At 42.6% G+C, this 24,540-nt stretch overlaps 1 protein-coding gene across 4 annotated transcripts in view; it reads left to right on the forward strand.

The window, feature by feature from the left end:
- The window catches only part of TTBK2 (tau tubulin kinase 2), a 212,710-nt gene that overhangs the window by 135,608 nt on the left and 52,562 nt on the right, over positions 1-24,540 (forward strand). For all 4 annotated transcript variants that reach the window (XM_074955633.1, XM_074955634.1, XM_074955636.1 and 1 more), the window contains 3 exons: positions 9,117-9,182; positions 10,622-10,714; positions 11,748-11,873. In XM_074955633.1, the coding sequence (XP_074811734.1) occupies positions 9,117-9,182; positions 10,622-10,714; positions 11,748-11,873 (285 nt within the window). The remainder of the gene's footprint in view (positions 1-9,116; positions 9,183-10,621; positions 10,715-11,747; positions 11,874-24,540) is intronic.

Below are 24,540 nucleotides of genomic sequence, written 5' to 3' on the forward strand. Positions count from 1 at the left end.
TGGAAGTCCTGCACCAGCGTATTAGGACAAATCATATCACTTTCAGTAGTTTTTATTTAGAATGCACATGTAAATATTATGCCATACAGAAGAGTTAGGTAGTATCACCATTTTCAACCTCACACTGTGTATGCAATATACCTGTTTGTGCCATATCATGTGTAGCTTGTGCTCAATTTAAGAATTATATATTTTTAAAAATAAGGCAACATCCCTGCAGATCCTTGAAAAAGTATCCCCCCTGTTAACATGTGGTTTATTATGGCATTTATATAGTATGGTTTTGGTCTTGTTTAATTCATTTCTATATATGAACATTTACAAAGATCTAATAGAACATTATTGTAACGGAGCGCTGTCAATTTGTTTGAACACCAAACGTTATTATATGTTAAAGAGAATATAAATACTTGAAGAATGATTTCTTCATTAAAGGTTTGCTTCAGTTGAGGATCCAGTATGTAATCTATTTTAAAAATTATATAAAGAGTGTATGTGTACACATGTAACTTTGTGGTAATTATATCCATGAGAAAGATATCTGTATTTCAGCAACTATGTAATAAACTGTTTGTATTCTGCATCTTTTGAGCTTCTCACATGCCCTCTAATCACTCTGCTTCTGGAGTAGTGAAGCCATCCCCTGCCTGTTATTCAAGGCAGATTGTCATATCACAGCCAACTCCTTAAAGATCGCAAGTAAGAGTGTCTAGTAAGAAGTGTTAAATTTGACTCAATGAGTAAATGAACCTTTTTGATATTTGAGGCTAAAATGGATTTTAATTTTTTGCTTGTTCTCAGGGCAGTGACATGGGAGCAGAGTTATGATTGTTTGGCTGAACTTAACTGAGTATTTCCATACTTTCCAGTGTTTGGAAACTTTTTACTTAAGTGTAACTTTAATTTTGGATCTCTGGCCTTTGAGAGTTCTTTTTAAAAACAAACATTTTTGTAATGTGTTGTCCAAGTAGGTTTGTGGTACTTTAACTACCAGATTTTTGATTGGGAATGTTATAAAATCTTTACAGGTGTGCACAGCTGGAACTCCTGCTTTTAGAACAACTTGGAAATATAGCATCATGTTTTGGAGGAATACTGACTCTAAGCATTGAGGTGTTCAGATAAAATATCTAACAATGCCTGAATTTCACCTCTCAAACAATTGCAAATCCATTTAAATCCAGAGGAAACAAATTATCTAATAAAATTCTTATGGGCAGTCACTTGCAGAAGGCAAAATCCACTCTTGACTCTCTACTGATGCAACAGGGAATTGAAGATCCCCACAATAACAAAATTCTCAGCTCTGACACCTGCTTTCTTAGAATCTGTCAGCAAGTGCTGTAAATACTGATCCTTATGAAAAGGCTCATGAGAAGACATCTGTGAACATAAATGTTTCGATCTTTTTAATCACTATGGAAGCAATTAAACATCTGTTCACATGGGCTTTGTGAACATGTTCTTCTACTCAGGTGTTTGCATAAGAAACCAAATAAATGCCATTTACCTTTGTTCAGTGCTCACAGGGGATTTGAACTTTTGGAGTATCTCCAGCAAACGGGCTTTTATCATCAATTTTCAACATTTGTGCAACTGCATATACTACCCTAGAAATATACTAAGAAAAGCGAAAAGTGCCTGTATAGACCATGCACAGAAATGTGTTGGTGCAACTTCAGACAGAACATTAAAACCACAGAGGTTTAGCCGAACTTTAAAAACTTAGAAATGGACTTGAGGAGATAAATGGGAAATAAGAGTAATTAGAGGGCTGTTCCAGTTAAATATTCTTATGAATAGTGACTTTACAAATATTGTGTTCGGTGTTAGAGCAAATAGAACTTAACACCAATGACAAAGAAAGAGCTTTCTGCCCGTAACAGTCCCAGCAATTCCACACATTTATGCCTCAGAGCCAAGATCTATTGAGAAAGAGTGGACAGAGGTTATAAAAGATGGCCTACTACTCTTTCTTCCTCCACAGAACCTGCTTCATCCAGGCAGGCATTTTGACTTTTGGTTGAGAGCAGCCTGTCACTTCCCTGGGTACCATTTTTCTCTTCCCCTATTTTTGCCAGCCACTTATTGCATTTCCTAAGTGCTTGGTCTTGCATCACCACAGATCAGTGGGTCTTAAGTAAGGTAGAACTGGGTTACACCCTCCAGGTTACTTCTGTTCCTCTTCCGATCCCCTACCCCATCCCTCTTTAAGGACCACTCTCATGAGAGTGTGATACTTCAGGAGTTCCAGTCTCTCCTCCTTGTGGGGGCCATAGAGGAAGTTCCCATGCCTTTCCGAAGCAAAGGATTCTATTCCAAATATTACCTAATGCCAAAAGCAAAGGGATTTCAGGCATCTTTTAGATCTAAAGCAACTGAACAAGTTTCTGAAGAAAACAAAATTTCAGATGGTTACTCTTGCTTCTGTTATCCCTTCCTTAGAGACTGGGGACCGGTACTCTGCTCAGGACTTAAAGGATGCTTGCTTTCAATTGGCAATTCATTGCAACCACAGAAAATTCCTCAGGCTCATGGTCAACAATTCACACTACCAATTTGCAGTTCTCCCCTTTGACCTTGCAGTAGCCCCTTTCATGTTTACAAAATGCATGGCAGGAGTGGTCGCTTTTCTGTGCAGGTTGGGAATCCACATGTTCTCTAACCTGGATGACTGGGTATTGAGGGACCAATCCAGATGTCAAATGCTCTCCAACATAGATACTATCCAGTCAGCCTTTCACACATTAGGGCTCCTAATTAACACAGAAGAATCTATTCTGACGCCAGTTCAGAGAATAGAGTTGGGACAGTGCTAGACTCCACATAGGCCAGGGCATTCCTGCCGCAAATGAGGTTCAGTGAACTGCAGATCATTGCTCTAGTTCTAAAGGCACATCCTCTCACTATGGTTTGAAGTGCCTCAGACTTCTAGTGCATATGGCGGCATGCACCTACGTGGTCCAGCACACTAAACTGCACTTCAGAGGGCTGCAGGGTTGGCTAACCTCAGTATACTCTCCAGCTGACCATCACATGGATGGGGTAGTTCAGGTAACAGCTCAAGTCTTGTCCTCCCTGGGCTGGTGGACAGACCCACTGAGTGTTTGCACATGAGTTCCCTTTGCGCCTCCTCAGCAGATACTCACCTTAGTCATGGATGCATCTGATATAGGTTGAGAAGCTCACTTAGGTCCCCATCAGACTCAGGGGCTTTGGTCGTCCCAGGACCTTGGTGTCCATATAACAAAGAACTTCAGGCCATTTATTTGGCTTGTATGTCATTCCTCCTGCATGTGAGGGGGCAGAGTTTGTTAGTACTCACAGGCAACACAACAGCCATGTTTTATGTAAACGGACAGGGAGGACTCCAGTTGACGAAGTTATGCGTACAGCCCATCTTGCTTTGGAACTTTTGCATAGCCAGATCCATCAACCTGAAAGCAGCCTACCTTCCAGAGCTTCAAAACACTCTGGCAGATCACCTGAGCAGATTGTCTGCAGGCCACCATGAATGATCCCATCATCCGGATGTGTCCATCACCATTTTCCAATTGTGGAGTATTCCCGAGGGGACCTGTTCTCAGTTGAAGAAAACAAGAAATGTTTTTTTTTGTGTTCCCTGGCGGGTCACAGCCCAGGGTCAGTGCCAGATACTTTCCTCCTGAATTTTCCAAAAGGCCTGCTGTATGCTTTCCCTCAAGTTCTGTTTCTGCCCAAGGTCTTGTACAAGATCAAACAAGATGGGGATTACATCATACTAATAGCCCCAGCATGGGCCTTGCAAACATTGGCTTTCATTGCTTAGCAGGAAAAACTGCAGAGAATGCATTGCTCAAGTGGGCCATACACTCCTCTTTCACTTTGCTTCTTGTGCCAATTCAAGTTTCTGGTCTTAATCTTTAAAGCCTTAATTGGGTTGAAGCCCAGCTACATTCAAAATCACCTCCTCCATTCATGAAATACTTAGAGAATCACTCCCTTGGTAGAATGTAACTGACAATGCCCAGTGTAAAGTAGTTTATGGGACCAAATCAGACTGAGCTCAAGTGTGACAGTTTTCACAGAAAGATGAAGGACTCATCTCTTTGCAAAAGCTTTGTTACAATAACCGAAGGCAAGAAATTACAACAGCAGCAGCAATATAAAACAAAAACACAGTAACTAAAGCTGCTAAACCTGGGAGAGATGAAGAGCAGAGCCCATTATCAAATATGCTAGGAATATCTCTGAGAAATTTTTATTGTAAATGATACTTGGATATTATGGTGATAGATGCTCTAGAATTACAATCTAGATAGATACAAGCTGCAAAGTCCCAAGTGAAGAAGCAGCCATGCATTGATGAGGTCTCATAAAAGTCTCTCTTCTTATGGAAAGAGACACAGATGTAATCCATTTTAATGAAGATTTTCAGTGGAATTCACGGATATACCCAAATGTATGCATTCCCTTCTGTAATTACAAATGCACTCCAAAGAATTATTCATGTCAAAGAAGCTATAAACTCAGATGGTTCTCTTAATAGCTCTTGTAGGTCACCTTCTTTAATGGCTCCGGATAGACAGCTTTCAAGCTTTCACTCTCAATGGGGGAAATTAGGTTGTTTTCAGAAAGCTCAGCTGCTGCTGAGGGAGATTTCTTAGAGATTGAATCTGGTAGATAAAATTGTGGATCCTGCTTCTGGGAACCCAATCCTTTCTGGCACCCTGTAAGCATTCTGAAGTATTGTCTATGCCTTAATTTGGTAGTACCAGTTTTAAAAAAAAATTAACTAGTCATTTTATCGTGGCTGCATAATAATCTATGTCCTTTACAGAAGGAGAATCCTGAGTTGCTGGTAGATGAACCAATATTGGACACATCCATTTTGGGGATCTATAAACAAAAAAGCTTCACAGTTGGTGGTAGAGGGGGTTTTGTTTGAAAGCTCCAGTAAAGTGGATGGTTTGAGAACTTATCTTTTATTACATGAAGCTTTTTGATATGCATCAAGAATTCTGATACAGCAGTTTCAGAAGCTTAGTAAAAGCCCAGAGGGCAGTAAATCCCATTTTGAACTGGCCCAGCTAACTACCTCCAAAACCATCAATAGTTTTGTGAGTGATGCAACTTAGAGTGTAATTAAAATAGGTGTTTTAACGTGAAGCAGCTGGCATAGTGAGAAGTTACCTGCTTTATATGACCTGATAAAAAAGACTTTTGTCCTGGTGTAGATCTTAGATACAACAGCCCAATGGATTCAATAGACGGTGGGGAAGATTGCACTTTAAAATTTGCATCAGAACTCTAAAGGAACTGTTTTGTGTTCAGTCTCCTTGCCCGAAATCAAACAAATGGGAAATGATTTGGTGTGTGCTAGTTACCTAGTGGAAATCAAGGTCATTACTCTAAGAAGATGGGTCCCTGTCCATTCCAGTCACCATGTTTATTTCATTGTCTTCATGAAAAGAGAAATATTTCACTTGGTAAAAGTAAATATGTTCCTGACCTCATTTAGGCTACGTCTACACTACATCTTATGTTGACATAACTTACGTTGCTTAGGGGGGTGAATAAGTCACCCCCGAGCAACATAAGTTACACTAACAAATTTATTTGAGCATAAGCTTTCGTGAGCTACAGCTCGCTTCATCGGATGCATACAATCAACGCATCATCCGATGAAGTGAGCTGTAGCTCATGAAAGCTTATGCTCAAATAAATTTGTTAGTCTCTAAGGTGCCACAAGTACTCCTTTTCTTTTTGCGAATACAGACTAACATGGCTGCTACTCTGAAATAAGTTACACTGACATAAGCGCCAGTGTGGCCAGCGCTATGTCAGCAAGAGAGCTTGTCCCGCAGACGTAGCTTTTGCCACCCGTGGGGGTTTGAGTAGTTAAACCAACGGGAGAGCTCTCTCCTGTCAGCTTAGAGCAGCTACATTAGAGAGCTTACGGCAGTGCAGCTGTGCTCTTAGATTCTAACCAGAGTAGTGCATTGGATTTCACCTTCTGGGTTCCTGCGCTGTTGGGATTTACAGGTTGCATCTTTGCTCATACTGAGGACACTGATGTGTTGGCATTTTAGGGCTATGATGTATAGCAACATCCTGCAAAAAAATGCTACCATTCAGCCTATTTACATTCTTGTGGAAATTTACCTAAATTATAGCAGTCTTAGAAACAGTTGTAAGATAAGAAGGTCTCTTGGATGACTGATTCAGGACTGATTAGGACTGCTGGGCTAAAAACCCATCTTTTTAAAATGGGAGCTGAGATTCTCTTGAAATCTTACAGAAAGACTCTACCTAAATTTACATTATAGCATGGAATTTCTGCAGCATGGAATTCTGTGGCCCTCCTACTCAGGGTAAAATCTAAGCCCAATGACATACCAGCTCTCAGAGAGTTCTAGCTGGGTGTTAGATGAAGAAGAGTATGCATAACATGCAACCACTGGCATATCTGTTATAAAGACTTGATAGAAGGGGCTAAATCCTGATACCTCCTCTATGTGGTAGCAAGGGACATATAAGACTCAAACATAAATAAGCTGTACTCTGGACTTCAGCAATCCTGAGGACCCACTGGCCTGATAGTGGGGATCCATATCAACTATGTGGAGTTGCTTGGAGGAAACCTCGTGTATGATCATAATTCATGACAATTTGCACTTACATAGTGCCTTTGATCCAAGGATATGCAGGATCTTGTGCAGACAGAACACCCTTTGAAGTTAATGGGATTCAATAGGTCAATGCTGGGACTACAGGATTTGGATCCACAAAGATTAGCTATACTCCACCACTTTTGTGAGAGGTTGTTAAAGATTATTATTCCCATTTGACAGAAAAGATAAACCAAAGCACAGAGAAGTGAAGTGATTTGCCCAAGGTGATGCAGGGAATCAGTGGAAGAGTCAGGCTTATAGAACCCCCCGTAATCACTGGACCATGCTTCCTTTCCTGCGGGGAGGGATAGCTCAGTGGTTTGAGCTTTGGCCTGCTAAACCCAGGGTTGTGAGTTCAATCCTTGAGGGGGCCATTTAGGGATATGGGGCAAAAATTGGGGATTGGTCCTGCTTTGAGCAGGGGGTTGGACTAGATGACCTCCTGAGGTCCCTTCCAACCCTGATATTCTATGATGATTCTAGGGGTTTTATACTTGTACCTTTGGTTAAACAGTTAAAGATTCATTTTAAAAAACTATAAGATGGTTTACAATGTAAAGCTAATTAAGCTGAAATTTAAACTAAATTCTCTAGCAGACCTAATCACAAAATTACTTCCAAGTGTCATTTAAAGGCTGTTTGTGAGAGTGCAAAAAAACCCAGTCTATTTACAGTACACTCAAAGACCCTGTCTACACTTAAAAATTTTTGCAAAAGATTTCCCACCTTTACTAACCCTGGTTCAGCTCCACTATTGCTTAGATGGGCCACTGTTGGCATTTTTTTTAAAAAACGCTGATATGGAATCCTACTTGAGAGCAGATCTAATCAATGTGATGTTAAAAACAATGACAGCAGTTGCTGGCCTGCCGATATGAGGGTTCCCAATGTTGCTCACATTGGTGGACATGAACGAATGATAGCCACGTTGGGTAATTTGAAAAAAAAAAACTTTTCCTGATTACAGTCATAATTTTATATTGTGGTGGTCTCCAAATGCGTATGAATAGAAACTTTTCATCATATTATTTTTGAAAAATCTAAAAACTTGCATGGGTCCCCAGGCAAGTAGAGTTCACCCTCACTCCCTCTCAGATCAAGTGAGAACTGGTGTAGGTTTTACAAGTCTCTTGCATTAATTTTTAGAGGAAACAAAAAGAAGAAATTACTTTTGAAAATCTTAAGTTCAGGAAAAAGGCAAAGACAGAAATAACATTTAGCAGTTCAGGCAGGGTTTTTTTTGTGTCTATGTGAGGTGAGTTGAGTGGCTAAAATGAGTAGGAGGTCTATTTCTGACAATGTAATATAATACTTATTTTATTTTGTACCATAAACATGAAGATTAAAATATTACAAAATAAATATTTAATTACACTGCTCCTATAATGTTTTATTGGGAGCAAGAGACTTCAGGAAGTCATTACTATTCTACAGGTATCTGTTCTGTGGCTCTAAAAGTTCAGTTTGATCTGTGAGAATGTGCTATCTTCTCAGCAGTGAGAAAGAAAGGCAGGTATTCACCAGCTAGAAGATGGAGAGAGAGATGCTGCCAGTTACAGTGCCAAGGATGGCCACTTTAGGGCAACGGTTCCTTGGTTCTGCCAAGTTTAAAGGACCAGCACCAGAAAGGCACACTGGAAAAAGTTCCTATAAAAGTGTAGCCCTGTTCTGTGGAGAGTTAGTAGGGACCAGGAAGCTGCCAAAGAAGGTGCTTCTGGGGAAAGAGGTTGCTTTGGTATTGTGCTGACTGGCATTCTACAACATCGGATGCAGCAAATGCATTTCTTTCTTCAGCTATATTTTGCCTTTTGTTAGCCCAATGAGATGCTCAGTACATGCTATTTATTTCTCAGCCCACAGCTTTGAGACTTTTATATGGGTTCTCCCTCTCTTGGAATTTCTCAAATCATTGACCTCTTGATCTGAAAAGTAATTGCGATGATAAAAATAATTTTAACAAATGCCTAATTGTCCCTAGCTGTTCTCTGATGTAAGATAGCTGAGACCTAGCAGTATCTTGAGATTTTTCAAAGATACTTGTACGCTTCTGTTCCTTTCATAGTTTAAACTTCAGACTTCCTGAGATTTAGAACCAAGACTCAGTGGTGAAAGATATTAGTAAACCCACCATGTGTCTTTCCTAAGAGGCCTCTCTTTGAGGATTTGACACTCTTTAAAACAAAAGCTAACCTAGGTAGAGGATAGCTTTTCCCTGGAGCTAACCCATGTGTGGATATGTGGCACACCATCTTGTCATGTCCATTTGAGCCCCCATTGAATCTCTTGCAGTAATATTGTACCAGCAATATGGGAAACCGAAAGCAGACAGAAGATCTAAATGACATTTGCCTTTGCTCCATTCTCTGTGCTGTAGTAGGTTTTACATGTTGTTGTGTGTTATCAGGTGGTTTATCTTCTTTGGTACTGAAAAATCTTTGATTTTTGTGTCTACTTCTCTGATAGCCACGAGCTGTTGCGGGTTTTCGAGGAACAGTACGCTATGCATCAGTCAATGCTCACAGAAACAGAGTGAGTATATGTGCTTACATCCCACCTGTCTGAGTTTTCTAGTAATTAAAAACACTGTCAATTGTGTATATAGTATAAATCTTGCTTCATTTTCTGTGTCCCTCTGTCATTATTATATAGAAAGATGTTAGACTGTGGGAAATATTTAGGAAAGAATAGGTCACTTTTACGTTACTGTAGATAACTGAATGTCTTATCTTCATAATGGTGTTCTGGTTGCAGAAATCATAATAGTTTTAATTATTACCATCACTGTTTTAATAATACCACAGAAGAGTAGAACAGGGAAGATGAAATTATAAGGTGATAACATATTATATTTACAGTATATTCCACTTATCATCATGATCTCAGCGTATTAGAGAATTTTGGACAAACTACTATTGCCAGTGTGATGATATTTCACTTCACAGTAAAATGATGTACATCCCTGTAATCATATTTTAACATGCTTCCTCTTCTATTTTTTTCTGTGCTTTTTATTCTTCCATCTGAAGAGATGAAAAAGGAGAGAGTGTTTTCCTACTTGCAGTATTATAGGGGTCTGTTTTGCAATTTTTCTTCTAATCAGTTTTATTGGGAATATACAATAGTTGAAGTCTCTAGAACAGGGGTGGGCAGACTTTTTGGCCCGAGGGCCACATCTGGATATGGAAATTGTATGGCGGGCCATGAATGCTTATGAAATTGGGGTTGGGGTGCAGGAGGGGATGAGGGCTGTGGCTGGGGGTGTGGGCTCCAGGGTAGGTCCAGAAATGAGGAGTTCAGGGTGCAGGAAGGGGCTCCGGGATGGGGCAGGGGCAGGGGTGGGGTGAGGACTCTGGGGTGGGGCTGGGGATGAGGGTTTGGGGTGTAGGAGGGGGATGAGGGCTGGGGCAGGGAGTGAGGCGTGGGGGGTGTCTCAGGGGTGCAGGCTCCGGGCGGCGCTTACCTCAAGTGGTTCCCAGAAGCAGTGGCATGTCCCCCCTCCAGCTCCTATGCGGAAGTGTGGCCAGGCAGCTCTGCTGCACGCTGCCCCATCCACAGGCACCGCCCCTGCAGCTCCCATTGGCTGCAGTTCCCGGCCAATGAGATCTGCAGGGACAGCTCTTGAGGTGGGGGCAGCGTGCGGAGCAGAGGCCCCTGACTACCCCTATGCATAGGAGCCAGAAGGGAGACATGCTGCTGCTTCCGAAAGCCACGTGGAGTGGCTCCCGACCCTGCTCCCCAGCTGGAGTGTGGAGTGGGGCAAGCCCCAGACCCAACTCCTCAGCAGGAGCTCAAGGTTCTAATTAAAACGGCTGGCGGGTCGGATGCAGCCCGCGGGCCGAAGTTTGCCCACCCCTGCTCTAGAGCAATACAGGATCCAGCAAAGCCCACTAGCTCTGATTGCATAGTAGTAAGGTAAAGTACAGCAGTTCTGAGGAGTAATAAAATTCCATCCCTCTTCTTTTTCACAGGAAATGGGAAGGCATGATGACCTCTGGTCCCTGTTCTACATGTTGGTGGAGTTTGTGGTCGGACAGCTGCCTTGGAGAAAAATAAAAGACAAGGTAAAATCTAGAAATAAGGATCTTAGATGGGCATTGCACATAAACACCTTCATGAAAAATCTTCTCAAGAATCATTGGTTCATAAAATTCTAATGTTACATTTTGCAGCAGTTTCTAGTTATTTCCCCCCCTCACGTCACAGTGCAAATGTCATGGCATAAAGTGTTGTGGAGTGTTACAAATAGTCTTAGTTTGCAAGGGAATTTAGACAGAATTTACAGTTTTTACAGATTCATTATAGAGGGCAAATATAAATGTACATACATTAATTCATGGCCCTATTTTGAAACCAGTGCTTTTTGCCTTCACAAACCTTCTGTACAAAATTTCATAGTTTGACATTTCATCTTGGAAATAGACATTCAGTATTTGCTGTTAGACAAAGTTAGCCCAGTAGATCTGTGGTCATGCTGTTAGGCAGATGTCTTATGGGAGGTAAGCAAAGAAAAAGAAACCTCTGATGGCTTGTGTCCACTACTTGTGTCTCCCTATTTTGAATGTACAGCATAATCAAAAGCACTTTCTGATTAACTTAGCTATGTTGGTAGATGAAGATGGGCCATACAAAGGACTGCTCTTATTCTTCTTACTTTGGAAACCACAGACTACCTGATATTGGACTGAATAAAAATACTAAAAAAAGTCTACTCTGAGGAGTAATTGTGTATCAGAAGTGAACTGAAGTAGATGACGTAATAGAACTTTTTAATCCCTATCTATGATTCTAGTAGAGTTGTAATGCCCAATTATAATCAGTGGTGTCAAACAGCAAGAAAACAGAGAGAGAGAGAGAGAGAGAGAATTAGACTAGCATTTAAGTATTGAGTTGGAGGTTTTAAAGGACGTTTTACATTGGTGCTAAGGACAGTGGCAGGATCTCTGGTCCTGCTATAACCTAAAGGATTAATCTCCTTTTCATACACCCTTCAACTCTGACCAAAAATATTGCACTTAATGCCTGTGATGTATGGTGTGAATATTCTGCAGTTGGGAATGGTGGTATGCTAATGCTTTTTGTGCTAACTGTTCCTAGGAGCAAGTGGGCTCCATAAAAGAGAGATATGACCACAGGCTCATGTTGAAACATCTCCCCCAAGAATTCAACATCTTTCTAGATCACATCTCCAATTTAGATTACTGTACAAAACCTGATTACCAGGTAAGCCTTTTTACTTTTTTGTATTTCTCATTTTTAAATAATCTTGTTTTGCCTTATTTTATCAAAATTATCCTTCCTTTGATCTGATCCTGTATCCATAACGATAATGATTATGGACTGTCCCACTGTAGAGCTATTTTAATGGCCATAAGGTACTTTTGTGAAGTTTGGCAGTTTGATGCTAAGATAGTTTGAAGGCTACAGTGTTGATCTGCTGGATGACCTGCAATGGGCCACTGTATCAGTAATCTAGCTTTTGTGAAGGTGTGGTAGAGCCAAGGTGCTGTGTTGAGAGCCATATTTTATCTACAACTGTGATGTGAGGGGTTCCCTGCAGACAGAGGTATGCAAACCATTTGTAATCTCTTTTGGCCAATTCTAGGTGGTGTGACAGGGTCGGGCCGGATGGCTACAGGAGAGTAATAGAAGGCAGATATGTTAGCCCCAGGTTAAGTAGGTCCCTTTTCCCTGGGTAAGGTAACAGGGAAGGTTCCAGAACAATCAGGAACCTTCTGGAGACAATTAAGACAGACAGGCTGATTAGAACACCTGCAGCCAATCAAGAAGCTGCTAGAATCAATTAAGGCAGGCTAATCAGGGCACCTGGGTTTAAAAAGGAGCTCACTTCAGTTTGTGGTGCGCGTGTAAGGAGCTGGGAGCAAGAGGTGCTAGGAGCTGAGAGTGAGAACGCATACTGTTGAAGGACTGAGGAATACAAGCATTATCAGACACCAGGAGGAAGGTCCTATGGTGAGGATAAAGAAGGTGTTGGGAGGAGGCCATGGGGAAGTAGCCCAGGGAGTTGTAGCTGTCGCAGAGCTGTTCCAGAAGGCACTCTAGACAGTTGCATTCCACAGGGCCCTGGGCTGGAACCCGGAGTAGAGGGCGGGCCCGGGTTCCCCCCAAACCTCCCAACTCCTGGTCAGACACAGGAGGAGTTGACCTGGACTGTGGGTTCAGAAAAACGGCCAAGCTGAGGGCTGTCATGAAGCTCCAAGGTGAGCAAATCCGCCAATAAGCACAAGACCCACCAAGGTAGAGGAGGAACTTTGTCACAGTGGGCTTTGAACTCCTCCTGGATGCAGTGCAGGTGTTCAGATACGTTGGATGCTGCAAGTATGTGGGAGACTTGTGGCATGGACAGGTGGAGGAAACTGTAGTTGGTGTAAAAAGGACGCTGGTGGGTTGATCTGTGGTTGGAGTTATTGTACACTAATTTGGCAAAAGAGAGAAATGAAACCCAGTCATTCTGGTGGTAACTGATAAAGCAACAGAAGTATTGCTCAAGAATTTGGTTCACTCATTCCATCTGTCCATCAATCTTGGAGTGATAAGATGAGGAGACATGTAGATCCACATTCAGGAGTGTCATGGGGTGCACCACTCACTGCTGGACTGACGCCTCCTTCTGGTACTCTGGGGATTAGCTTGAGGCCAATGCTCCCGTCCGCTATTTGCACACCATCACTCTGTCCACCTGCAGCTCCTCTCGCAGCTCAGGAACCATAATGTCTTCTTCATGGCTCAGCCCTCTGGCTGTGTTATTATCCATGTTTCCCCCTTCTGGGGAAGATTAACCCCTCAGTAGTCATAGGCAGTACTCTTGCTCACTTCCTCTGTGCTGCTCGCTCAGTGACTGGTAGGGGAACCCGGACCCGACCTCTTCTCCAGGTCCCAGCCCAGAGACTCTCAGCTCAGCAGCCTTGGCCTTCTCTCTCTGCCCTCACTGCTCTATCCGGGGGCTTCTTCCTACCACTGGTTCCCCTTTTCTTCCTGGGCCTACGAGTTCCCAAAGCCTCCTCCCTCTTCCCAGGGAGTGACTGCAGTCCCAGTTCACTCCTCCCTTTCTCCTAGGAGTGTCTGCCTTTTCCCAGCCACCTCTTCTCCTTTTAGCTCCTGGGCTTTATAGGCCCTGCCTATTCCTGTCCAGCTGAGCCTCCTTAATCAGGCGCCTAATGGGTTAATTGGCCCATCTGGCCTGCATTAAACCTTGCAGGGGTGTGTGTGTATTAGTCACCCCATCACAAGGAGCTTGAACAACTCTTGCCAGAAATACGAAATTAATTGTGATCCTCAATCAGATGTGATGTTAGATAGTTGACCATGGAATTGGAAGACATAGTTGAAAAACAGTTGGGATATATGACGGAGCGAACCCCTGCATTCACACCCTACACACTATTTTAATAATCTTTGTACAAAATATCCCCTGTGAGGTATCATTTGAAAAATAATAACCCACTAGGATTGCTAGGTGTCCGGTTTTTTTACCAGAACGCCCGGTCAAAAAGGGACCCTGGCGGCACGGGTCAGGCTGTTAAAAATCCGGTTATCAGCGCAATGGAGCTAAGGCAAGCTCCCTGCCTGCTGTGGCTTGGTGCGGCTCCAGGAAGCAGTGGCATGTCCCTCCTCTGGCTCCTATGCATAGGGACAGCCAGGGGGCTCCACACGCTGCTCCTGCCCCAAGCTCCAGCTCTGCAGCTCCCATTGGCCAGGAACCATGGTCAGTGGGAGCTGTGGGAGCGGCACCTGCAGATGGGACAGTACGCAAAGCTGCCTGGCTGCTCCTCTGCATCGGAGCCGGAGGGGGGACATGCCACTGCTTCTGGGAGCTGCTTGAGCTAAGCTCTGCTCAGAGCCTGCACCCCTGACCCCCTCCCGAGCCCCAACCCCCTGCCCCAGCCTTGATCGTCCTCCAAGCCCCTCAATCCCAGCCCTGAGAACCATCCTTTATCCCAAACCGCTCATCCCCAGCCCAGAGTCTGCACCCCCAGCCAGAGCCCTCACCCCCCCACACAGCCCAACCCCCTGCCCCAGCCCAGAGCCCCCTCTGAACCTCTCAGCTCCAGCCTGGCGTTCCCTCCTGCACCCCAAATCCCTCATTCCCGGCTCCACACCAGAGCCCACACTCCCAGCTGGAGCCCTCACTCCCCCCGCACCCCAAACCCCTTCCCCAGCCCGGAACCCCCTCCTGAACCCTAAATCCCTCATTTCTGGCCCCAACCCGGAACCCGTACCCCCTCCCACACCCCAACTCCCTGCCTCAGCCTGTAGCCCCTTCCCATACTCTGAACCCCTCAGCTCCACCCCCAGCCCGGAGCCCCCTCCTGCACTCCAAGCCTTTCATTCCTGGCCCCACCACAGCCAGAGCCTTCACCTCCTCCCCCACCGCAATCCCCTGAGCCAGCCTGGTGAAAATGAACGAGTGAGTGAGGGTGGGGAGAGCGAGCGACGGGGGTTGGTGGGTGGAATGAGCGGGGGGTGGGGCCTTGGAGAAGGGGCAGGGCAGGGGTGTTTGGTTTTGTGTGAGTAGAAAGTTGGCAACCTTATAACCCACTGGTCAGTAATTTCATGATGAAATATATATAGTAAGAATATATGTAAAGTTATAAACATATGCTGAAATTAGGTCTGAAATGTGTTTATCAGAAAAGTTTGGGTAAACCAGTTTCTCAGAGACTAAGGACAAGCTGACGCCTCTAGCCAGGTGTCAGTTGGTGGGCAATCACCTATCAAGTGGCCATTCTTTGTCAAGGAAAGGGGTTAGGAACAAACAGATCTGCATCTTAGCAAGCAACAGCATGAAACCTCTTTCACCACAAGGCTCCTTGTCTCCGTCCTCACAGCAGGAATAAACATTATATAGGGATAACCCTCAAGAAAATGCATTTCAAAGGGGGACTGGACTGTAAAATTGAGGGGCAAAACCACCCCAAGGTATCTGTCCCTATCCATCTCTCATTCACCTAAGAAGACAAAAGAAGCAGCCTTTGGACTATGGGAGCAGATCCTGGCCTGAGCATTTGGTCAGCAATGTTATTGGAAACATGGTAAGGGATTTCAACTTGAAAGTTTAATTAAGTTTTAGTACTTGGAAGCATTTTGTCTTTATTTTGCTTGTAGCCATTTTTTTACTTTAATGCATTATACTTGTACTCACTTAAAACCTATCTCTTTGTAGTTAAAGAAACTTGTTTTATTCTTTAATCAAAACAAATCCAGTGTTGTGCTTTAACTAAATTGTGTAGGTAACTCCATTTAAAGCAGGAAACTGTTGGATATTGGTCCTCTGAAAGGGGCAATGGACCTAAAATATCTGGACTGTCCAGGACAGGACTGGACAGTGTAGAACACCTGTTTTGGGGGGGAAATTTGGGACTGGGAGTGTGCTGGGGTCATCCTGCAAGTGATAACCAAGGTTAATGGAAACCGGAGTGTTCTGGCAGGCTGCAGTTATACACAGACATTTAGGATGTGACCTGAATGCTATTTGGCTGTTTTTGAGGAGCCCAAATTGGGAGCTACAGCAGCAAAGTATTGTGAGGCACCCCAGGTTTCAGGGCAAAGGTGAGATAGCTCCTCACTGGTCTGGATTGCACTCTGGAATGGCACAGGCTGTTACCTCCTTAGAGGGAATTTGAAGTCATGGCACGAAACGTGACATTTTTGTAAGTACGTCAACAACAACTAGCAGAGTTGTGTGGCCATTGGAATTGGGAAAGTCAGTGTTAAAGTTCATGGAGATGGACAATCAGGGTTGAGACAGACCTGAGTGGGAGCAGGATTGAGTCCCTGGTTCCTTCACAGGTTTAAAGTGCAGGACAATAAGTGTGACTACAATAATTGTCCTCTGTTGTAAATTTCCATTTTTTGTTCCATGGCAATAGAAGAAACCGCCCCCTTCTTTCCGCCCCCTCCACACACTTTCTTCTCTCATAATCTAGGATGGGGGAAAACTATCAAGATCTAATTAAGAGTCAGTAAACCTCTTCCTGCTGGCCTTTCAAATAGACTTGTTTGATTTGTAGATAATGATATTCTGTGTACTGGCTGAGTCGTAAACTGCAGAGAATGAATCTGAATGAGTGCATCATATTAACTAATTCTGGAATTACAGCTTCCAGAAGACTAGAGATAAGAATATTCATCATCACCATTAAATTACGTTTGGGCATGTGAAACTAATTAGCTTTCCTCTGGAAAAATTTTCTTTCATACTGTTCCACATTCACACATCTGCAGTTCCAAAGTAGAGACTATTTATGTGTAACATCAGCAAATTGTGCGTTGGTTCTCTTGTTTTCACAGAGTATAGTCAGACAAATCAAAGCCAACCTGATTAGATGGCCACTAATGTATCACTGTTTATACTAAGAAGGCAGAAAACAGCAGCAACTGAAGCTCTGTTATTGCATCTGTTTATCAATTTATTCTGTTATATTTATCTTATACCTTTGCTGCGTCTGTCTCTAGGAGACCAATGCTGTTGGCATTTTTCATTAGGTTGATATCTGTGGAGTTTTGTCTGGGAAACATGTTTCTTTCTCACTGCAACTTTTTAGCTATTATTGGCAGTAAAACTGTTTCTTCTGCTGGAAACCAACTTCCTTTATCTACCATCGAGATTGCTGATCAGGCAACATAGCAGAATGCCCGCTCCTTTTTTTTAAAAAAAATTCGTATTGATTACTTGGCTTGCTAACATTAACAGATAAATCAAGATCTAGGATTTTAAATAAGAACTGGAAATATCAAGTGATATCAAGTTCCCCTTTTGCCAGTGCATTTCTTCCTTTCTTTCAGTGTAGGTCTGCTGTATGTACACCACCCCCACCTTTCTTTAAATGGCCCACCCTGTTGTAGACACAGAAACTCAATAAGAGATTAAAGTGATACATTTATAGATTTTACCTGTTCCAAGGTAAAGCCAAGACAGTTCTGTAGACTGTCCTTTGATTATTCATAGAATTTTTACAGCTACAGTGCAAGCTTCCCTACACCACCCTGCCCATGTGCCATAACTATTAACTGGATGGCCCTACCTTTAGGGGTAAAAGTGTATTGTACTTTCCATGCCCATTCAATACCTTGATTATCTGAATTCATGTCAGTTGAAAAGTACTTCTTGGGATGTGGATTTGTATCATAGTTCTTTGTTGTTATTTATTTATAGAATCACAGAAATTTAGAACTGGAAGGAATCTCGAGAGGTTACCTAGTCCATCCCCCCCATGCTGAGGCAGTAACAAGTATACCTAGAGCGTCCCTAACAGGTGTTTGTCTAACTTGTTCTTAAAAATCTTTGACAGACATTCCACAAACTCTCTTGGTAACCTGTTCCAGTACTTAAGTATCCTTATTGTTAGAAAGCTTTTCCTGATATCTAACCTAAATCTTCGTTGCTGCAGATTAAGCTGATTGTTTCTTGTTTAGTGGACATGGAGGACAGTTGATCACCATTCTCTTTATAACAGCTCTTAATATATTTGAAGATTGTTATCAGGTCCCCCTTCAGTCTTCTTTTCTCAAGACTAAACATACCGAGTTTTTTTAACCTTTCCTCAGAGGTCAGGATTTTTAAACGTTCGATCATTTATATTGCTCTCCTCTGGACTCGCTCCAATTTATCCACATCTTTTTTAAAGGGTCATACCCAAAACTGTACACAGTATTTCAACTGAATCCTCATGGCAGCCGAGTACAGTGAAACAATTATCTCCAATTTCTTACATTTGACACTCATGTTAATACACTCCAGAATTATATTAGACATTTTTGCAACTGCATCACATTGTTGACTCATATTCAATTTGTGATCCGCTCTAACTCGCAGATCCTTTTCACCAGTCTACTGTCTAGTCATTTATTCCTCATGTTGTAGTTGTGCATTTGATTTTTTTTTAAAGGATATTAACCCTGTTAGAGAAGGAAATTAGATTGGTTTGGCATGATTTGTTCTTGACAAATCCATATTGGCTATTACCGGTTATCCTTTAGGTGCTTACAAACAGATTGTATAATAATTTGTATTGAAGTGTGTCTGACTGATCTATAATTCCCTGGTGCAATTTTGTTCCCCATTTTAAAGACAGGTACTATATTTGCCCTTCTCCATTCCTGTAGGACCTCATTCATTCTCTGTGAGTTGTCAAAGATAATTGCTAATTGTTCCAAGATTGATTCAGCTAGTTCCTTAAGTATCCTAGCATGAGTTTCATCAGATCTTGCCAGCTTGAATATATGTAACTTATCTAAATATTCTTTAACCTGTTCTTTCCCTATTCTGGCTTGTTGTTAATATTAATTGTGGAAGCATTTTGCCGCTGTTAACCTTTTTAGTGAAGACTGAAGCAAAAAAGGCATTAAACAGCTCAGCCTTCTTGGCGTCACCCACTATTAGCTGTCCTTCCCCATTAAGTGGACTTACATTTCCCTTGTCTTTTTCTTGCTTTTCGTGTATGTATATAACCTCTTTTTATTGCCTTTTTTGTCCCCTATTTAATGAAGGGCATAACGAGTGGGGTCCCGCAGGGATTGGTTCTGGGTCCGGTTCTGTTCAATATCTTCATCAATGATTTAGATAATGGTATAGAGAGTACACTTATAAAGTTTGTGGATGATATCAAGCTGGGAGGGGTTGCAAGTGCTTTGGAGGTTAGGATTAAAATTCAAAATGATCTGGACAAACTGGAGAAATGGTCTGAAGTAAATAGCATGAAATTCAATAAGGACAAATGTAAAGTACTCCACTTCGGAAGGAACAATCAGTTGCACACATACAAAATGGGAAATGACTGCCTAGGAAGGAGTACTGCAGAAAGAGATCTGGGGGGTCATAGTGGATCATAAGCTAAATATGAGTCAACAGTGTAACGCTGTTGCAAAAAAAGCAAACATCATTCTGGGATGTATTAGCAATATTGTAAGCAAGACACGAGAAGTAATTCTTCCGTTGATTAGGCTTCAACTGGAGTATTGTGTCCAGTTCTGGGCACCACATTTTAGGAAAGATGTGGACAAATTGGAGAAGGTCCACCAGAGAAGAGCAACAAAAATGATTAAAGGTCTAGAAAACATGATGTAGTGAAGGGACGACTCACTGGCGTGGCACCTCCTGCTGGTCATCTCAGGAATTAGCTCTTTCCAGCCTTTGGAGCGCCCTCTGCAGGCCTGTGTCTCTCCTGGACCCCGGTGCCCTTTACCCTGGGGTTCTGCCCCAGCAGTACCCCCATACTCTGGGTCTTCCCTCCCTGGGGAACCCTCTAAACCCACCTTGCCTCAGTGGCTACTGCCAGTCATCATCTTACCCCCGCTTTCTGGGGCAGATTGCAGTGTAATGGCCACTCATCACTGGCAAGGGGTTAGGACCAGCTGCCTCTGCCTATTCCCAAGCTGCCCCTCTGGAGCCCCAGTACCTTTCTGGGCCTTTACCAAGGCCTGCAGCCTGGGGGTTTACCAGGCTGGAGCTTCCCAGCTCCCTTTGCCCTTCCCCAGCACTGCTCCGCTTCAGGTACCTTCTTCTCAGGCAGCTAGCCCTTCCCACTCCAGGGCTAGAGTGAGATTCCCCCAGCTTCTGGCCACAGCCCTCTTATAAGGGCCAGCTGGGCCCTAATTAAGACAGCCACACCTGTGGTCAGCTACATAGTCAGCTTCCCCCAGCTGTTCATAATCCCTTTTCCCAGCTGCAACTCTCTCCAGGGCTGCTTTTACTATTGGCTCCCATAGGTAGCCCTCTCCCAGGGCTGTTTTAACCCTTTCTGGGCCAGAGCAGGGTGACCACCCCGCTACACATGACCTATGAAGGAAGACTGAAAAAATTGTGTTTGTTTAATCTGGAGAAGAGAAGACTGAGAGGGGACATGATAACAGTTTTCAAGTACATAAAAGGTTGTTACAAGGATGACAGAGAAAAATTGTTCTCCTAAACCTCTGAGGATAGGACAGGACAAGAAGCAATGGGCGGTTTAGGTTGGACGTTAGGTTTGACACTTCCTAACTGTCAGAGTGGTTAAGCACTGGAATAAATTGCCTAGGGAGGTTGTGGAATCTCCATCGCTGGGGATTTTTAAGAGCAGGCTGGACAAACACCTGTTAGGGATGGTCTAGATAATACTTAGCTCTGCCTTGAGTGCAGAGGACTGGACTAGATGACCTCTTGAGGTCCCTTCCAGTTCTATGAAGTTAGGATGGTACCTAGAGGTTCCAGTCAGGATTGGGTTTGTATTATTCAAGAGCGCTGAACAAGGATGTAAATTGACACAGTCCCTGCCTTGTCTAAAAATATCAACAACCTATGACAGGAATGGGAGAGGGACAGCATAAAAAACATTCAATTTGTGCAGTTGTTTGTGTATACGTATATGGATTTTTAAAACAATCAGAATAAATATCAGCTGTCTCTTAGTGTCTCTCAGTCTTCACCCATCATTATTTAGTTGATATTGTATAGGCACTGCAGTAGAAGTGAGTCTTGAGAAGGGCTTTCAAGGAGGAAAGAGAAATGACCTTATGGATTAGTTCAGAGAACATTTAATGTGTAGGGAGTAGCATGAAAGAAAGCAAGAAGCTGTTTGTGGCAGAAGTGAGCAGTGGAGGCTGGCATTGCTAGCTGAGCAATGAAGCAGTGGACAATGCAATAGGACAGAGCTTCTTAAACTTTTTTTGTTGACTGACCCCTTTTCAAATGCAATATTAATCGTGGACCCCCAACTGAGAAACTGATTGACAAAGTATATGTGGTCATGTAAACATGTACTGTTAGTAATGCTTTAAGAAAAAGAACATACGAGTACTTACAGATACCAGTGAGATGAGTGCGCCTGCTTCTTACTGCAGTCTATCTATCCTTGGTGTGATGGTTGACAAGCAAATTCATAAATCATTCTTCACTTCCAGTCGGGACCTGAACTTTGTCTTCATAGCTGTCATGGCAGACAATAATACTTTACATACATATTTTGTTGGGAGCAGTAGCAACACTTTCATTGCTTCTGTAACTAAAACTGGGTTCTACGCAGCAACAGTTGGCCAAAACTGGCAAGATGTCAGTTCCTGAAACTTAATTTTCAGTGTGTGGGCTCCTTTTGAGCAGCTGCTGTTCTGTTTTTCCACTCAAATGGCAAGATCACATATTAAAAGTTGAGAATGCATCCTGAACCCAATCATATTCCTCCATGTTTACATTTTTAAAGTAAACACTGAAGTACTCTGCCAGAATTGAAAGATGAGCAACAGCCCTGTCTCTCACACAGTCAATTGTTATGCTGTTAGTATCCAGAAATTCTGTTAGTAGCGGAAATGTATCTGAGATTCCACGGCTCTGTCTGGTTTTCCAAATCTTGACTTTCTTCTGAAATGCTCCACTTGTCACTCACCTCAAGTATGGTTTTATCGCTCCCTTGTGTGGACAGGTTCAGCGCATTCAACAAGTTAAAAATGTCTGCAAGATATGCAAGCTTTGCGATCCATATTGGTTCAGAAAAATTTGAGACAATCTTGGGATTGTGCTAGAAAGAAAACCTAGCAGCTGTTTGCAAAGCTCAAAAACTCTTTCCAACACTCTGCTGTGAGATAGCCAACACAATTCCATATGAAACAATAATTTGTTATGTCCTGCACCCATTTTGAGACACGGATTTACAAAAAGGTGTGAATTCAAAGGCCAGGACTTCACAAAATTCACAACTGTCACAGCTGCATTTAGCACATCATTTAATTCAGGTTTCATTTTCTTTGCTGCAAGGTCCTGGTGATGCAACATATCGTGTACTACAATTAACTGTAGGTTTATGACTCGTATTCTTGCTACACCGCCATTCCTATTGTCTGTCATAGTGGTAGCACTGTCCATGCCAATAGCACTGGCAATGCACTTCTCCCAATTCAGCAATGCAGCTTTCACAAAATCATCCAATAATTTGACTATTTCCTGACCTGTTGTCCTTATGCTAACTGCTGACAAAAAGAAAATCCTTCAAAATTTCCCCCAGCCAGATAAAACGAACAAAAACTAATAATTGTGCTGTATTACCAGCATCAGTAGTCTCATCAAGCTGAATTACAAACTGTTCACATGTACATAGCTTTTCAATTAGTTGGGATTTTACATCATTTGAAAACTCTTCAATTCTCCTTCTAACTGTGTCATTGGAAAGTGGTGTGGCCTTAAGTTTCTTCCTTGCATCTTCACTTACCATCACTTTGCACATTTCTACAGCAGCTGGAAGACTCAGTTGTTCTCCAGTGGTATGGGATTTTTTACTCTTTGCAGTCCGAAGCGCTGTTAAGAAAGATGCTTTCAAAGCGTTTTCTGGAACCGATGTTATGTTTGCCATTTGAGTTTTCTGACTATTGTATTCTCTTTCTTTCATTGAAGAAAGTTCTCTGGGTTTATCTTCATACTCCAGGTACCTTGTTGTGAGGTGTCATTTCAATTTTGCAGATTTCATTGCTTCATTTGATAGGATTCATAAGCATACAATGCAGTGCAGTCGTCCATCACTAAATTCCATAAAACTAAAATCAGTATAACTTTTGTCAAACTTTCTTTTCTTCATTTGTTTCTTACTACTTAATTCTGCATTGTCTATGACTTCAACACAGTTAGCAGTACTAGTATGAGGACTTTTAAAAAACTTATCCATTTACAGTGTAATTTGCTCACACACTGTAAAAATATATTCCACTTCAACCTGCCAAAGATGTCTCAGTTATCAAAAAAAACCCAGACATCATTTCTGATTTGCTGTCTCAAAGAAGTGAGATTTTTTACGTTGACGCTTATGCCATGTGAGTATTACAGTGTTGTTCATGCACCGTGGAATATGTTGTGTAAACAGAAATAGTAGATCTGTCAGTTTTAATCGTTAGGCAATGCAGATGTGCGGTGAAATTATTTTTTTATTTTTCTGCAGCCCCTTAGACATTCCTAGTGTGCTCATGTGTCTCCCCATTCCCACAGAAGCCCATGGTTACTGAAACTCCCACACTACTCTATAGAGACTCCTGATGACCACACTTCTTCACAGATACTGATGGCTTCCTATGCACTACCCATACAGGTCTCCCAATGTGCTCCTTTTCTTCCTTTTTCTGTAAGACGCATAGCTTTTTTTCACAAACATCAAGACTGCATGTCTTGTCTTGAACTGAAGGAGAATGAAAAGTGTAATACTTGATGAGAGTAATACAGTGGAGTCGCATCTTACGCGGGGGTTAGGTTCTAAAGTCAGCGCGTAAGGCGAAAATCGCGTAGAGTCAAAAAGAGAGAGATGGAAGAATGAACGAATAAAAAAGGGAGAAGGACAACTTCAAAGTCATTATGCGCAAACCGGAGTGCCTAAGGATGGCCAGGAGCATTGTCTATGATCAGCAACACTTTAAAGTCAAGTCCTTTCTCTTCGAGGTACCGCTTGACCTCCGGAATGAAACACTTGTGGAACCAATCCGGAAATAATGCTGCCGTCACCCAAGCCTTTTTATTTGATTGCCAGGCAGGAGATTTTTGTTCTTGCCTTTTAGGGCACGGGGATTTGCAGCCCTGTAGAGCAAGCCCGGCTTGCTTAAATGCCCAGCCGCATTGCCACTAAACAACACAGTCACACAGTCTTTAGCTGCTTTGAAGCCAGGGGCTTGTCTTTCTCATTTGGAAGTGTAAGTGTGGTTGGGCATTTTTTTTTCTAGAAGAGCCCAGTCTCGTCAGCATTAAAAACTTGTTCTGGAAGATAGCCCTTTTCTTCTATCATTTTCTGTAACGGTTCGGGGTAGTCTTTTGCTGCCTCTTCATTGGCAGATACAGCTTCCCCAGTAGTCTGCACATTTTTGAGGTTGAAGCAGTTCCTAAAACTATTAAGCCAACCTTGGCTGGCTTTGAATTTCTTCTCATCAG

This window comes from Natator depressus, chromosome 6 (assembly GCF_965152275.1).
Source record: "Natator depressus isolate rNatDep1 chromosome 6, rNatDep2.hap1, whole genome shotgun sequence".
NCBI classification, from domain to species: domain Eukaryota; kingdom Metazoa; phylum Chordata; order Testudines; family Cheloniidae; genus Natator; species Natator depressus.